Source organism: Panthera leo, chromosome C2, assembly GCF_018350215.1.
Source record: "Panthera leo isolate Ple1 chromosome C2, P.leo_Ple1_pat1.1, whole genome shotgun sequence".
Taxonomy (NCBI): Eukaryota; Metazoa; Chordata; class Mammalia; order Carnivora; family Felidae; genus Panthera; species Panthera leo.
In genome coordinates this window covers 38,485,401-38,503,398 of record NC_056687.1, presented here as the reverse complement: position 1 = coordinate 38,503,398, position 17,998 = coordinate 38,485,401, and the positions used below count along the sequence as shown (strand labels likewise).

The 17,998-nt window shown below is 34.6% G+C and overlaps 1 protein-coding gene across 1 annotated transcript in view; it reads right to left on the bottom strand.

The window, feature by feature from the left end:
• CADM2 (cell adhesion molecule 2) overlaps positions 1–17,998 on the bottom strand; it is a 268,364-nt gene that overhangs the window by 167,580 nt on the left and 82,786 nt on the right. The window contains exons 3-4 of the mRNA XM_042955203.1: positions 13,497–13,649; positions 10,742–10,879 (exon numbers count right to left, since the gene is read on the bottom strand). Of these exons, the coding sequence (XP_042811137.1) occupies positions 10,742–10,879; positions 13,497–13,649 (291 nt within the window). The remainder of the gene's footprint in view (positions 1–10,741; positions 10,880–13,496; positions 13,650–17,998) is intronic.

Genomic DNA, 17,998 nt, shown 5'->3' with positions numbered 1-17,998 from the left:
CATTGGTCTAACCGCTGAATAACTGGGTAGTTTCCATTTTGGACAAGTACAAAAGCTGGAGATAAATCATCGACAATTGGGAATCAGACACACTACATGCAAATAAATAATCTTTATCTCATGCAGTTCTATTGTTTTATTATCTTTTTCCACTCTTATTGACTACTATTGATTGTTACTTCTTTTCTTTTACTCAGATTTATATTTACCCTGTACTTGCCCTTTGGTTCTTCCCTTAACTATTTTCCTGAGGCATAGCAATCCTTAGTGCAGCCCAACTATATCAGAGTTCCCTGTATCAGAACTTCCCAAAGGTGGGAGTCCAGATACATTTAGCTGTAGATAAAAAGGGAGAGAGAAGATTGGCAATATCATTTTTAAAAAGGCTAATTAAAAATAACTGATTTAGGGGTGCCTGGATGGTTCAGTCAGTTGAGTGTCTAATCTTGATTTCGGCTTAGCTCATGATCCCAGGGTCATGGGATCCAGCCCCATATCGGGCTTTGCACTAAGTGTGGAGCCTGATTAAGATTCTCTCTCTCTCTCTCTCTCTCTCTCTCTCTCTCTCTCTCTCTCTCTCCCTCCCTCCCTCCCTCCCTCTGCCCCTCTCACCAATTTGTACTCTATCTCTACAAAAAATAAAAATAAAAATAACTGAATTAAAAATACATCAAACTGTTAAATCTTTTTTTTAAAATTCATACATGATCATTTCATATAAAACTCATAAAGAAAAGAACATAATTACAAATTATAATTATCAGGAAAATTGAAATTATGAAATTGTTTCATGTCATACAGAGGCAAAAAATAAATTTTAAATATAAACTGATCAAGAAGAGAAATATAGTTTTCTTCTGAAAAAATAGCAAGAAATGAGAGATGAAACAATTTATAAGAATAAATAATGGAAGATACTTGAAAGATCATATAGTAGAATACTTTATAGGTCAACATTGTAAAAACACATGAGTATAAAAATGAAGTCAGAGGGTGAATTCCAGAATAACCAGCATAAGGGACTCTGGAGACTCCCTCTCCAGCAAAACAACCAGAACTGGTGAAAATTATTTAAATGCACACACATTTATGTGCTAATTGTGCTAACATATAAAAATTGTGGTAATAGTATACAGCAAATCAAGAAACAATTATTCAAGGAAATCTATTAAATATTAGTGAGAATAGATATGATCCGTGGTATTTAGGACATGACCTGCTCCCTACTTCACTCCACCTCTAACTCAGCACAAGGGAAGCTTGCCTCCTGGCGAATGTCTCCAAGAAGAGGGGACTCCTCTTTCTCACCAGCTCCCTTTCAAAGACTTGAGTATTTTCCCTGTGGAGCCAGGTGGCCTCACTCCCATATTCCTCTCACTTCTGCTCTTCATTGAAGAGGCCCAATTCCATCTGAGTGTGGCTGAGAGGTTGGGGATCTGTTCCTCTACCCAATCCAGACTCATGGGCCAAGAATTCAAAGACCTTCATGGCTTTCACCCCAGTTCACTCATAGAGTAGACTTTTCAAGCCAGAGAGGCAAGTCGTAAAAACCAGTCTACAGCCACTCCCCCAGGACCCTGATCATCAGAGTGAGTGTCACTTCAAAAGATGTAAAATATTATGTCAAAGTAAGTATAGGCACATTTCACTCTTATTCACGTATATCCCCTTAAGTTCATTATATCACCTTAAAATAAACAAACAGAAAAAAATTAAAATGTACTGCCATTAAGTAAAACTATTATTTAAAGTTTTCAGGGAAAAGTATGGAAAAAAAAAGAGAGTTGCACAAAGAGAGAACCCCAGAGATCTCTTATCCAGTATTCAGCAAAGGAGGTACTGAACGCTGTATCTATGGGAGGAAACTGAGGCTGGGGTAAAAACCAACTAAAAGGATTGGATGAAATAGTACATGATACTCACACAGGGCTGGGAATATGCCTGTTTTAACCAATCTGACTGAAAAATCTTGTAACTGGTACACTGGGCACTCAGAAGGATTTTACCTTCCTTGGTAACAAGAAAACAATAATTCCTAGAATAAATGCCGCTCTGCCCTTGCCTAAGAACATTTTAGAAACTCTGAAAGGATTAAACTCTTTCTAAGTAACTTAACCAGAAGGAAGCTTAATAAGATTTATACAAGTATGAGAATATTCTGCACCAAAAGGTAAAATTCACAATGTCTGCAACCCAATCAAAAACTGCATTCAAAGAAGCGGAAAAATGCTATCTATAATGAGATCAATCAATCTATCGAAACTGACCTAGAAATAATACAGCTCAGAGAAATAAAAGGTAAGGGCATTGAAAACACAAAATAACTCAAAATACATTCAAAACGTACACATATGAAGTTTATGAAAGTAATTCTTTGTGATCTTGGTGTTAGGAAAAAAAAATACATATAGCAACCACCAAAGCATGATTCATAAAAGTAACAAATAAATAATGATAAAATGGAAAAGCTGGACTTCATAAAGTAGTACAGCCACTTTAGAAAACAGTTTGGAAATGTCTTCTTAAAACTGAACATATGTCTGCCATATGACTCGCTCATTCTGCTCCTAGTCATTTATCCAAGGAAAATGAAAGAATATGTACACAGAAAGACTTATACACAAATGTTCATGACTGCTTTAATACAATAGCCCCAAACTATAAACAACCCAAATGTCTATCTCTAGATAAATAAACAAATTAAGGTATAGATCCACACAATAGAATACTTATCAGCAATATATATGTAACAACATGGATGAATCTCAAAATATTTATGCCAAGAAAAATCAGAGGGAAAAGAATATTAAATGAGTCTAAAAACTCTAGAAAATGTTAACTAATCTATAATGACATAAATGAGAACAGTGGCTGTGATTTGAGCATGAAATGAGGAGTGGGGGAGGAAAGGATTATTAAAGAGTATGAAAAAACTTTAACAGATGATGAATATGTTCATCAACTTGATTGTGGTAAGGATTCATTTCTATATACACATGTGAAAATATATCAAACTGTCCACTTCAGATATGTGTATATTGTTTTCTATTATATCTCAATAAAGCTATTTTTAAAAAATAAAAATATTAAAAAGGAAAGTTTTTCAATGGTTTTTTTGGTGATTATTTGCTTTCATCAACCATTCACACTTATATGAAACAATTGTTTTATCTCTTTCCATAAGATGTCTCTTTTTTAAATAAATTTTTTGTTAATGTTTATTTATTTTTGAGAGGGAAGGGGAGAGAGCACAAGTGGGGTAGGGGCAGAGAGAGAGGGAGACAGAGAATCCCAGGAAAGTTCCACACAGCCAGCGGTACCCACAAACATACTTGACATACTTGAACCCACAAACCTTGAGATCATGACTTGAGCTGAAGTCAGACGCCCAACCAACTGAGCCACCCATGCGCCCCTAATGTATCTCATAGTGTAGCCTGCAGCATCTCGAGGTAATATCTTAACAGCATTCAGAAACCTCCAAATTTTGCATGTTCTTTTCTCACACAGACATACACACCCCACATACGAGTATTGTTAACGCTATTTTCTTTCATCATTTAATACATGTCCAGCATGATCCAGATTTAAGTGGCAAGGACATTTCCAAAGTGGTAAGTATAAACACAAGAACATGAAAAAACCCTAATTTATGGTTTACAAGTTTAAATGTTAATACTTTCAGTTAATCCTTATCATACATGATGCAGGGACTTTAAACTCAGGGGACACAAATCTTTCCTTTTTATTTTCTTTTAAGTTTAGCTTCAGAAAATTCACAATCCCCATGTTACATGTTAATATTACTCTCATTCAAATTAAAGTTTTATAAAACTGATATTAAATGAAGCTTTAGGCCAAATCTAGTTTTGCACTACCAAACAGAATATTTAAATTAAATATATAATCTACCATTTTTAAAAGTAGATTTCATAGAATTCAATGCAAAAAACAACAAAAAAACAAGAAACAAAAACAAACGTGGTCAAAGAATACTGCAAAGATGTTGGCTAAAGGAATTTTTGCACTAATTCTCAGAAATGTTAACATGCTAAAGTATATTTGGACTTAGTTTTAGAGAATTTCCTTGTAAGAACAGACTTAGAATGTACATGGAATATTAAGAGTTTCTTTCTAAATTTAGTAGACTGGAATCCCCTTCCTTTTTTCCTTGAATACTTATTAATACTTGCCTTAGTAGTCTCTAATCCTATGCATTCTCAAAAAATAGCTAAGGATCACCAGAGGTACTTAATAAATATTAGGATTTCTAGGTCTGACATCGAGGAATTCTAATTTTAAAAGTCTGCATTAAGACCAGGAATCAGCATTTTTTTTAAGGGATTGGCATTTTTTTTAAACTAGAACCTCAGCTGATTCTAATCCAAATAATATAAAGGCTACTTTTTGAGAAACACAGAGTTCAGAAATTCACTCTCATGCTTCCAAATGCTGAAAAATTATTTACTAAGTAGTCTTACAGTAAAATTACACTATGTTTGCAATGAGCTTTTGCATTATTTTTGATTGACATTACACTGAATGTCAAAAAACCTGTTTGCATGGAGAAACACAGCTAAAGCTAACTTAAGCTTGATGGTCAAACATTTGAAACACACAATGTATAATAAATAAATAACACTTGTAGAATGCAGGCAATACTATTAGGCACTGACAAGCTTCAGTGACTCACCACAAAGTCAGGCTTTGCTGGATATGCACATCCTTCAGTGCATAATTCTCATGGTGGGGGCCGTGGGGGGAAGTGCTGCACATATGAAGAGTGATGATTATTTAAAAAGGCTAGAACTGGGGCGCCTGGGTAGCTCAGACAGTTAAGCGTCTGACTTCGGCTCAGGTCATGATCTCGCGGTTCGTGGATTTGTGCCCCGCATAGGTAGGGCTGTGTGCTGACAGCTCAGAGCCTGGAGCCTGTTTCAGATTCTGTGACTCCCTCTCTCTCTGCCCCTCCCCTGCTTGTGCTTTGTCTCTCTCTGTCTTGCAAATAAATAAACATTAAAAAATATTTTTAAAAAAGGCTAGAACCACAAATGTCCCTCATTGTGAGATGATAAACCTTTCTATGGTCAAAATCCCTTTCCTAGACATAAGTCACCTAACTCCAAAAGGCTACTAAGCTTAACTTTTAGATTCTATATAATTATTTCAACTTCAATATTTTAAATATTATCACATATTTATGAACTAATTTTTTCTAATGCCTTTCTTTTTTTTTTTAAGTTTACTTATTTATTTTGAGAGACAGTGCAGAAAGGGCAGAGAGAGGAGAAGACAGACAGAATCCCAAGCAGGCTCTGCACTGTCAGCATGGAGCCTGAGGCAGGGTTTGAACTCACAAACCATGAGATCATGACCTGAGCTGAAATTGGATGCTTAACTGACTGAGTCACCCAGCACCCCACCTAATGCCTTTCTTATTTCCATATGCTCATTACTCAAGTCACTCAAACACCCAAATTATATTGTCTTGACTTTTGTTGTTGCTTCATCTGTCAGAGTCATTCATCAAGTTCATCTGCAATTTGACTTATCTTTCAAATTTATGTTCCTGCTTTTTTTAAATTCCATTTTATCCATGAGGTTAGTGCCTTATTAACTCATGCTTGAAACATCTCTTAAATACTCTTCCAGGCCTCAGATTTCTCCCCAAACTCAAGTGCTAGGTCTTAGAACACTCAAGTCCAATCTTTGCCAGACAAATTATTCTGTTTCTCTAGATCTCAGTTTTCTGTTATTGCTGCAAAACAAATTACCATAAGCTTAATGGCTTAACCAAAACATATTTATTATCTCACAATGTCTGTGGGTTAGGAGTCCAGAGAAGACCTGGCCCTCTTCTCAGTGTCACCAGCTGAATTCAAAGTGTTGGCTGGGACTGTGATTCCCATCTGAGTTTTAGGGTTTTCTTCAAGCTCACTCATTATTGGTAAGTTTATTTCCTTGAGGCTGTATGTCTGAGGTCCCCCCGTTTTTCATTAGCTGTCACTCAGAAACTGCTTTAAGCAACTAGTGATCACCCACAGTCCTTTGCCACATGACCCCCATAGATAGTTCACAAGAAAGTGGTTTACTTTTTCCAGGCCAGGAGGAGAATTTCCCTCTGACACTTCATTCTTTTATAAAAACCTCAGCTCATTATGTCAGGCTTTCCCTTGACAATCTCCCTTTGATGAACTCAAAAGGGACACATAACTGTATCTGCAAAAATCTCTTTTGCCATATAAGGTAACATGATCACGGAAGTGATACCACAAATACTATATTCACAAGTGCCTTCGACACTCAAGGGGAAGAGATTATACAAGGATGTGGGTCAATGAGCGTTGTCATGGAATTCTGCCTCACACCCTAATGCAAAAGTTAGTTTGCTGGAAACGAAAATCTTAAGATCCTATGATAGTAACTGCTCAAGCTACAAACTAATAAGCTTATACATGAAATAAAACTTAATAAACTTTATAAAAGTTATAAATTTTATAAAATATAACTTCTCAAGGAGCTTGTACATTTAAAAAGGCAATGCTCATCTTTTTCCCACAGTAAATGGCAAATATTGACTTCCTTGCTGCACAAAAGATTAAAAGCTGCAATGAAACCACCTGTGGTTTTGAGTACAGAGCTATCCAGAGGCACCAAAGGGATTTCTGAGTTAGACTCATGGTGGGAGAAGGTTAGATGAAAATTATGTTTCATTCTACTCTGTAAAGCTTATGCAAAAAAAAAAAAAAAAGTCTCAGTCATTGCCTACAGAATAAATTCCAAACTCCTTAATATGGAATAAAAGATTTTCCAAGACTGGACTTCCTGTTTACCTCTCATATCTGTATCACACAGAAAGTTTCATGGTTACCTCAAACAGTGCTTTCTTTCCACAGAAGTAATGGTTTCTTTGCTTGGAATTCTCTCCCACCTACCTTCACCCACATCCCCTATGATGAATTTGATTCATTGTTTAAGATCTACTTATTCATTTAACAGCTATTTACTGAGTGCCTGTTATTCATCAATGAATTGTTAAGTCTTTACCTCTCCCACAAAGTGGGGCTGATCTCTGCTTCTTTTTTGGTGCAAAATCTAGAGCCAGTTCATGTATCTATTACTATACCTGTTAAATCTTAGATTTATATGTCCAGCATCAAAATGTGAATACCCTAAAGGAATGATTTTGTTTTACTTGTTTATATTTCTAGGACAAATTCAGGGATTGCTACAATTCATTAATCACGGTTTGCTGAAGATAATAATAATAATAATAATAATAATAATAATAGTAATAACATCTAAAATGGTTTCAGTGATTCCTCATATTGTGAAAACACTTTACACATATTGGCTCAAAACAACCCTTGCAATAGGATGTTTAGGAAAACATTATAATCCTCACTAGTATGTGAGAAAACTGAAGTTCAGAGACAGAGGCAAGGCTTTTATATAAGTTCTTAAGTTTATGTTCTCTATACCAACTCAGTTCCAAACAGGAGCATCAGCATCACTCACACATGTAAGTAACCCAGTGCTAACATATTCTCAGGTTCCAATAGAGTCCTACTTCATCAGAAAATCTGGGGGCAGGGACATATAATCTGAGATTGAATAGGCCTTATAGGTGATGATACCAGCTAAAGTTTGAGAACCAGTGCTCCATAATCAAACAACTTTTATACAGAAACTTGGAAATTATATTCATATGTTAGATTATGATGGAGGAAAAAGAAAAAAAACAGAAAAACGACTCATTTTTCTCAGAAGTCATATCCATTATATAGAGTCTGAACTCAGAAGTCATATCCATTTTATAGAGTCTGAAACTTAACACAATGTCAGTATGCTGAACTGGCCAATGTTTAGTTAAACATAAGAAAATAATCTTCTCTATTGACTGTAATAACTAGGATTTACATCAGTTACACATTCCTCTGTAGATGGAAACATTCTCCACAACTTGTTTATCATCCCTAAAGATATCTTAAATATATCCAGGTCAAAGTTCTTATTTTCTTCATTTGGTTCTTAACTCATGCATTATAGAATTCTTAGTAATCAGGAAGCATTTTAACAATTTCTTATTCAATTTAATTTGATTTGATTTGATTAGCTTATCTTTTCCTATTGCTTTCACCAGGGATTGTCTTTAAACAGTGTCAAGTGATATTATAGTAAAAATTGTTAAGTGGTAATAGGAAGTCAGATTTTGATCTCTGAAAAGACAGGAGTGCAAGATAAGGATGGAATGGTCCTTTCAGTGAGGACTGTTTACTGAGGGATTTTAGAGTGAACATTCACTGAGCATATCTAGAGGACAGCAAGAGAAATGAATGCATTCAGTGCAGAGTACTGCATACCACATATTTGCACATACACCTATAAAAATAGTTTAATGCACTCAGCAAGTCTACCATATAATTGTGAAGACAAACTGTATCAACATGCAAAAAAAGAATTATAAAAAATAAAAAGCGATAGAGATGAACGCAAGTTTAGGCATAGTAAGTGCTCTATGATGGCCACGCATTGGAGAATACAGAAATAAAGGAGGCCTCACTACTTCTGAATGTAGCACAGAACCATATTCTGTATATGGTTTTTGTCTTGATTTCTTTTTCTAGTCTTGACTCAGATGATTTTGTTTCCTTTCTTTTCTTTTTTTTGACCCGATGATTTTCAAGTATGATGTTTATAAGATCAAACTTTTCATGTTTTTACATATAAACAAAAGTCTCCCCCTTATCTAAGATGTAATCAAATCTGTTTGGCATTCAGAGCATAAGCCATACTTGTCAAAAAATAAAGCATTTTCTAAAATTTGAGTACAATATAGAATTCCCGTCAGCTATAATGTTAAAAACAGTCAATCAACATTAATGAAGTACTCGTATGTTAGTCTCTGACCTCCATGAGAATATGAGACAAACCCTCAAAATAAACAAAATGCTAAGAAATTGAGAAGAACCAACAAACTATGTCAGAATTAATGTAGGTAATATAGCAATCGAAGGAGAGTCCTCAAGAACTGACTGGAGCTTTCTCCTAGGCCGAGGAAGTCAGATTTAAAATTTATTGTACAGATTATGGCTTTTGATCAGAAGTGCTTAAACAGAAAAGTGGCTGGATGAGATCTTTGTCATAGTATGGTAACTCTAAAAGCAGTGTAGATGGTCCATTTAGCAAAGATCTAACCAAGTCTAGGACATAACAAACATATCCTAAAGGCAGAATTAGAATGGGTGTTCCTGAGTGCTGGCAGAATATATGATCAGGCTTTATATTAACCTGAAAGTTTAACTTAGCATAGCAACATGTCTAACTTGTGTCTTGTGGGCTTGTATTTTTGCAAAATTTGTTTGAGAAAATGTATTTAATAGAAGTTCTGAAACAAAAGTAGTGATTAGTGATAAATTATAAGTAAGTCCTTGTTTGGAGAAAAATATACACAAAGGGTAATTAAAATAGAAAAGAAGATAACTAAATAGATCATAAACCTTTTAATTTCTTAGTAATAGAGACAATCCTATATTATATAATACCTTATATAATAATTACCTCTATATAATGTAGAGCCCTATACAATATAATCTTATACTGTATTATCTGCTGGGCCAGCATGCCCATTAGTAAGAATTATTGTTAATCTAAGGTAAGATATTTGAATTACAAATTAAAAAAATTGGAGTGGTTTGCATAAACCAATCTCCTAGCGGGTTACCTTTAGAATAATACATAAATTATTACTATGCACATAGGAAACATTTTTAACAATCATCATAAATAATTCTTGGATTTTTTTTAAATTTTTTTTAACGTTTATTTATTTTTGAGACAGACAGAGACAAAGCTTGAACAGGTGAGGGTCAGAGAGAGGGAGACACAGAATCTGAAACAGGCTCCAGGCTCTGAGCTGTCAGCACAGAGCCCCACGCGGGGCTCGAACTCACGGACCGCGAGATCATGACCTGGGCTGAAGTCGGCCACTTAACCGACTGAGCCACCCAGGCGGCCCAATAATTCTTGGATTTTAATGTGCATGTGACATCAGGTCCAAGATACCTGTATTGTCACGGGGAAAAACAAACAACAAACAAATAAACACCACTACTAACCTCACGAGGCATCTCCCCTATAAATTTATTTCCCATCTAAAGGTTGTGTGTGTGTGTTTGTGTGTGTAAATTTAGTTGTATGAAGAGCAGAGCTCTACTTAATACTTAAATTACTGTGCATTTTTTCTGAGACAAGTACAGTTTTTACCCCCTGTAGGAACTACTAGTAATCAGTTATTGATGTTTAGCCAAGTTTATCCTCAGAATTTTGTAATTCCAAAAATCAACAAATTGAAGACATAATTCAAGGAATTTCTGTCTGTAATCTAAATACTATAGAGGAGTTTGGAAATAATAGCATCTAACACGTACTTAGTGCTCACTATTGCCACGCATGAATCTTTGTCATTTTCATACATAACTCCTTCATTTCTCCAACTTTTCCATGATGTATATATTATTGTTAGACTTGTTATACATAAGAGGAAAATGGGGCACACAGAGATTGTATTGATATACCTTCCAGAGTTACCTAATTTAAGAAATGCATAAATCTGGTTTAAATTACACTTAATCAGAGAGACTATGGTTTGAAAAAGAAAATGTAAAATGTCCCGCATCTAACACTTCATACTAGTTTCAGCACATAAATTGTGACTTGGGAAAATTTTCCTGTTATTTACCTTTAATCTCTTTGTCATTTTTGAACCATCTTATATCAGCTGCAGGTTTACTACCAGATGTTTTACAAGTCAGCTGCATCAAATCTCCCTCCATAACCGGTGATGAAAATCCACTAATTTGAGGCTTCTCAGGAACACCTGAAATTTAAGCAAATGGAGGGAACATCAATCTCCAGAGCTGATTCATTCTTATGACTATTACTTTCACAAAGCTAGAATGGGTTGTTAATTAACAATAACTTCAATAGAAAATAACAAAGTGTTATATAATAAACTGCTTAAAATATCTCTATAGTATATAGAGAGATATAAAATTGTGTATATCTACACAAACACATATACATATGTATATTCAGTAGTTCCCTGCCCCCCCTCCCGCCACCCTGGTTATTTGAGGGAGAGACATCCTAAGACCCTCAGCGGACCTGAAACTGTGGATAGTACTGAACACTATATAAGCTATTTTTTCCTCCTATCCATATATACGTATAATAATTTTTAATTTATAAATTAGGCATAGTAAAAGATTAGCAATGATAAATAATGAAATGGAACTATTATAACAATATGCCATAACAGAAGTTATGTGAATGTAGTCTCTCTTGTAAACTATTGTACTATACTTACCCTTCTTGTGTGGATGTAAGAAGTTAAAATGCCTATGTGATAAGAGGAAGTGAGGTGAATGTTGTAAGCATTGTGCTGTAACGTTAGGCTACTATTGGCCCAACAAGAAGTCCGAAGGAGGATCACCTGCTTCCAGACTGAGGTTATTCATGTGTAACTTAAACTGTGGAAGATGAAATCCCGGATGGGGGTGAGGTGGGGAACTATCTTATATATGCAAGTGTGTGTGTGTGTGTGTGTGTGTGTGTGTGTGTGTATGTGTATGTATTATCCAGAAAGCATTTAAAATGAATTTAGTTCCAAGTAGCTTTTAAAGTTTTACCTGCAAAAAATACTCTTTGTAAATCTCAAAAACAGCCATGCAGTATGTCTTAAGACTTATCAGTATAAGGACTTAAGAAGGTAAAGTGTTTGCAATGGGAGAAAAAATCCACAAAGCACATTTCTTTATTCCTTAGCATATTGTGATTTAAATAAAATAGCACCTTGCGTTCCTGATTTCATAATTCTTAAGGCTTAAAAAGATATTATTATCCTCTATGTACTTTGTTCAAAAATGCATTTTAGAATAAGAGATTTATCAATAACTGCAACAATACTTTTCTGATTCTTACACAGAGGGTTTTGAAGTCATTTGTATTAGAAATGCAATAGTGGTTTTGTGAGGCATGATGTAAATTATCTTTAATGCTAACCACTACTACCTTTTCTAGTCCAAGTCATCCAATGGCTAAGCAGATAACTAATATGCAGAGATAGTACATGGATGATTTAAATAATAGAAAATGTCATATTTCTTGGGTAATAATATTTTCTTGTTGCCATAGAGGTTTATTAACATTTCTTTTAAAATCATTCAGTAATAAACGCAGACTGAAATATCTTTATTGTACTATTTAATTCAATTTGAAAAGAATAAAATGTAAGAATGTTGGAAATCACCAATAAGAGAAATGCATATTAAAACAATAACAAGAACAACAATGATAAATGACAGGTCAACATTCTCCAATTAGTTGGATTATTTTCTGTTCACATTCATATGCTTTCTTTTAATCTATGCCATACCATCATTTAATAAGCTGAAATCAACCCATTGTCTATTGTTGGGGTCTCAAGGTGGCTCTCTACAGAACAATACGTTACCTTAGGCAGTTGTTATATTGAAATATTCCATTTTAGTGGATATATTTTGTCTGTAGTGGCAAGCTGATGAAGATTTTTATAAAATAGTCCCAGTAGGACTTGCAAAGAAACATATTTCACATCGCAGGTACAAAACCAATTCACTAGCTGGATTAACTTTAATATTCCTACCTAAGAGAACAGCATGCATTAGTTCTTTTATATGCAATGTTATGCCTTTATCTATAAAAAAGCAGGCAAGCTAGGGCCCCCCCTCCCAAAAAAAATCAATCCTGAAACTCCTCTAACAGTATGCAGGTGTGTTTCAATGAACTGCAGCAATCTCAACTGATTGGGCCATGACGTCTGCGGAATTACAGAGAGCTCTTTGCTGCAACTTTATTTCCTCTGAATCTCTATGAATGTAATGCTTTTTGGTGTCACTTTAACCTTTGGGGAAAAGGCCCAGTATTTAGAAAATAAAACCACAGAGAAGCTACAAGTTACATATAGATTGACATTATGTACTTCACTTAAGAATCTAGAAAACTATAAAATTAAAAGATAAGACACAGAAATGTCAGGGTCATTTAAATGCACCAATATAAACAAAGAAGTCATATTTGAAAGCTATAAGGATTAGAGAAGGCCCCTTTCAAATGACTTGTACAATTAAACGTAGGACCACTCTATAGACACGCTGAATTCATTATTATCATTATTCTGTTATTTTATTAAAGGATCACCAGATATATAATATCCTGGTATGTATTCCTCACTAAGAAACAAAATGGATGCTCTTAGGAAGCCATACAAACTGTTACACCTCACTTTGTCTCTTTCTAAAATGGGGCAAGTGATTGACTTTTTAAATGCCTCTTGTTATAATGTAGCAGGAAAGGGATTAAACTATATCTATTAATATGAGCCTCAAACTATATATTTGTTATTGACTCTTGTTGCTGTAGCTTGCGATCACATAGTGTTAGTTCCTTGTACTTACCCAGAACAGTGAGATAGGCCTTAGAAGTTTTGACAGGCATTGTAAATAAAGAACAAGTGTACTGTCCTTCATCCGAGAGAGACACATCACTGACGCTGATACTCAATTCATGCCAGGAAGCTCGAACCAGCTCAATCCTGTTATCCCTTAAAGCTGGAAAGAGAAAACATTGAAAATGCAAATAGCAACATTAGAAAAAGTCAGTACTGTTAGACTAAATATTTTTAGCATAACATAATAAATATTGTCTTTGGCCATACATCTCATCTAAATCTTATTTCCTGATACAGATTAAAGGAAGGTTTAAGTGTATGGAAATATTTTATCAGATTTTTAAAAAATCAAAGTAGAATTAGGTGTTCCTTAATGTTCTCAGAAATAACTTTTTAATTAAATGATTGCATCTGGTACAATACTTCAGATGAGGTAGATGTCGGTGGTGATAATAAGGGCTTTCCTCCACAGGCTTTCATGGAATCCTAGTATCTAAAAAAACTATGAACAGGTTTCATTTCTATGCACAGATAAATTTGGGAAAACTGTGATAGCTGCATTCCTTCCAAGAGACCAACAATTCACATTAGCATATTAAGAGCATTTTCTCTACAATAGAGAAACCTGCTGAAGTTCCTTTCAACCAGAGCTGACTTTCCGCTGAAAAACACCTGTAAGGTACTGAATGTTTAAATTTGCCCTGGTTGGTACCTCTACTGTACCACCTTTGCTAAATATTTTTAGTATATTTCTTTGGTTCATGCCACCTTTTCTACCACAGAACTTTATTTATTTATGTATTTATTTGCTTAATTTATTTACATTTTTTTTTCACAGAAGATCTCTTAGCATGCTCCTCTTGATTCATTTTGGGAAAAACATTAAAAGCTTTAAATATTATTATATTTCCAACTAAGTACAGCTATAAGCTCAGAATTAAGCAAGAGACAATAAAGGAGGACTCAGAGGAAAGAGCACTGGTTAGGGAAACTAGGATCTAAGGAGCAACTCAGTGGTTTCCCAACCAATAATAAAAGGCAATTGAGGCCTGGCTTTTCCCAAGGACAACCTAGCAACAGAAGGTAGCCTAGGTAGACTAATTTTTTTTTTTTTAATCACATATCAAATGCAAGTCCTGCCAGCATCTTTGGGAAAGATTGGGCTAGCTGCAGGGGGAATCAAGTGGGAGTGTCACTAACTACAAGTGGCCATGGAAAGCAATTTTTCCCCCCACTGGGCTGGAGACTCCCCTTCACTGCCTAGAGATAGTGATCAACTGGGCAGCAGGGGAAGAGAAGTGATGCATCTCTGACAAGTACTCAGCCCTTAAAGTGATCTTCCTATGTGCTAGAGAACCACATACCCCTGCTGGAGCCATTAGGCAGCCTGACCTATGGAAGCTTCTCTGCCTCTTTAGGTGGTTACAGTGGGGACCAGGTCAACCCCTAGTAGAAATAGACACTTCAAGCTGACCAAATAACACCCTTTAGCTCTGGAAAGTCAATTGTTGGTTCAACCATGACCTGAAAATGTAAGCCAGGACCTCTATGGGTAAACCTAAACAAGGTGACTGCCTCCTAGAATAGAAAATTAAAATAGAATACAGAGTCTCCTAACATAATAGCTAGAATGTCCAGGTATAATAAAAACATCACCGGTTACACCAAACACCAGGAAAATCATAACTTGAGGGGGAAAAATAATCAATAAACACCGCCAACACTGAGCTGAAACAAATGTAATTATCTGACAAATAACTTGAAAAAAGCCATCATAAAAATACTTCAGCAATTAGTAGTTATCTTGAAACAAAAAATAGAAAATCTCAGCAAAGAAATAATAAAAAAAAGAATCAGATGAAAATTAGAGAAGACAAAAATACAATAACCAAAATAAAAACTCACTAAATTGGCTTAACAGTACAGTAGAGATGACAGAGAATGGTATTAGTAAACTTAAAGATAGGGCAATATAATTAATAATTAATTTGAATAATAAGAAAAGAATAGATTGGAGGGAAAAAAAAGAAGAAGGGGGCCTCAGAGACCTGTGGGATGATAACCAAATCTTCAATATTGGTACCATACAAGTTTCAAATAAGTGAAAGAGATTGGGGCTGAAAGAATATTTTGAAGAAATAATGGTCCCAAACTGCAAATTTTCCAAAAGACTTAAATGTAATATACAGAATCAATAAGGCACACTAATCTCAAATATGATAAACCCCATGAAATTTATATCCAGGTACATCAAAATTAAACTGGAAGACAAAAAAAAAAAAAAAATCTAAAGCAGCCAGAGAGAAAGACATATGACTTACAAGAGAACATCAATCTAAATGACAATAGATTTCTCATTTGAAATTATGGAGGCCAGAGGGAGTGGCACATTATTTAAGTGCTGAAAGAAAAGAAATACCAAGATTGAATTCTTACTCAGGGAAGCTAACCTTCAGGAATCAAAAGGAAATACGTATATTCTTAGAAGAAGGAAAACTAAGAACATGTTTCTCTAGCAGATCTGTCTTGAAAAGTTAAGTTCTTTAGACAGAAAAAAAAATCTTGGAGTATCAGAAAGGAAGAAGGAATGACTAAAAGAACAAAAACATGGGTAAATACAATATAGACTATCCTTCTCTTGAGTTGTCTCCATTATATGATGTTTGAAACAAAAACTACAACATCAATTGATGCAATGTTGAGCAAATATAGAAGGAATACTCAAGACAAGTAAAAAATGGGCAGGACAAAGGGGTCTATAAGAAGTAAGATTTCCATACTTTACTCCAAATGGTAAACCGTTGCTACTTGTAGACTGTGGTAAATCACATACGTATTTCAATCCAGAGCAAATACTAAGAAAATATACAAAGTAATACACTCAAAAACTCTATAAATACACGTAAGATCAATTTATATAGTGTCTTGAAATAATAAAATTTTAAAGTTAGAAATATTAGTGTTTACCAAGGGTTAAGGATAGTAAGGGGTAGAAGGGAAGGGAGGGACATGGATATGATTATAAAAGGATAGCACAAGGGGATCCTTGTGGTGATGGAAACCGTTTTGTATTTTGGCTGTGGTGATGGATACATGAAACTACACATGAAATAAAATTTAAAAGACTAAATACACATGCGTGCACACACACACACACATTCACACCCACAGATGAGTACATGTAAAATTGATGAAACCCAAATAAGATTGGTCGACTATATCAATGTCAGTTTCCTAGTTGTGATATCTTTGCAAGATGTTATTCAGGTCAAGGGTTGATGAAATCTCTCTATTATTTCACACAACTGTGTGTGAATATACAATAAAAACTCAATTAAAAATTTTTATGTACATTTGAAGGAATAGGGGAGTGGTCAGGATATCAAAGCTTAAAATTTATTATACACATTTGCCACAGAGCAAGAGGGGAATCCCAAGTGCCAAATATTTTTGAATTGCCTGTACCTTCCCTATGTGTTTTGTGAAAGGAGCAGGCAATAATACAGTATGTAATATTTGGGATAATTCTAAATTTTCATGATTTTAAATATATTTATAAAAAATAAAACATCCTCCCAGATACTCAAATAACACACACCTTAATGATTGCAGTCCCTCTGCTACCATTCTTTATTAACTCTAATTCTATAAAGAGGCATATGCTTACAAATATTTTTGAAACGAATCTTATTGAATATGAAACATAAGGCAAGTCTGATTATGTTTGTATTTGTGATTCCATTAAGATACAGTGGACATTTTTTTAAAAAATGTCTATTTCATAATCTATCTCCTAACATGCACTAATACACACACACACACATACATATATATATACGTGTACACGTATATATACATATACATTGTTCAGTTGCCAGAGGAAAACAGTGGGACACAGATTCGTTATTTCCCCAATAAGACCTCAGCCTATATCAACCACTTTTCAAAGCTGTGATTTATTTAAGAAAAATATTTATCACATATTTCTTGTTTCTTCAAAAAAGAGGTCACCAAAAGGGAAAGCCTAAGGTTTCTGCCATGATGTTATATGGGTAAAGCTTGTTACTTACCCCCTGTGTTCAATTTCATTTCTTCTAACACAGTTCCCACTGACAGAGAGACAGAGCTTACAATTTTCAGTGAATCTTAGCAAAATAAATTTAACTGTTTTTTGGTCAGACTGTGGAAACTGTATAACATCACCAAAGTCAAACTGCATTACTCAATATACATAAATATAAATCTTTAATATTTAGACCATTGGCATGGAGTAAAGCTAAAAGCAATGACTTGTGAATTAAAAAGCATGCTTTAGGAGCTTACATGAAGTCAGATTTCCTGTGGATAATAATTCCTGATTTATTTTCATCTTTGATTATGAGTTGAAATGACTTCATGTAGTATGTACAGTCCCTTAAAGTAAATCTACGATGATATATTAAGATATTTTGAGTTTAGAATCCTGATGAGAACCTGAATATTTTAGTGTCTGAAGTGTCCCCATTGATT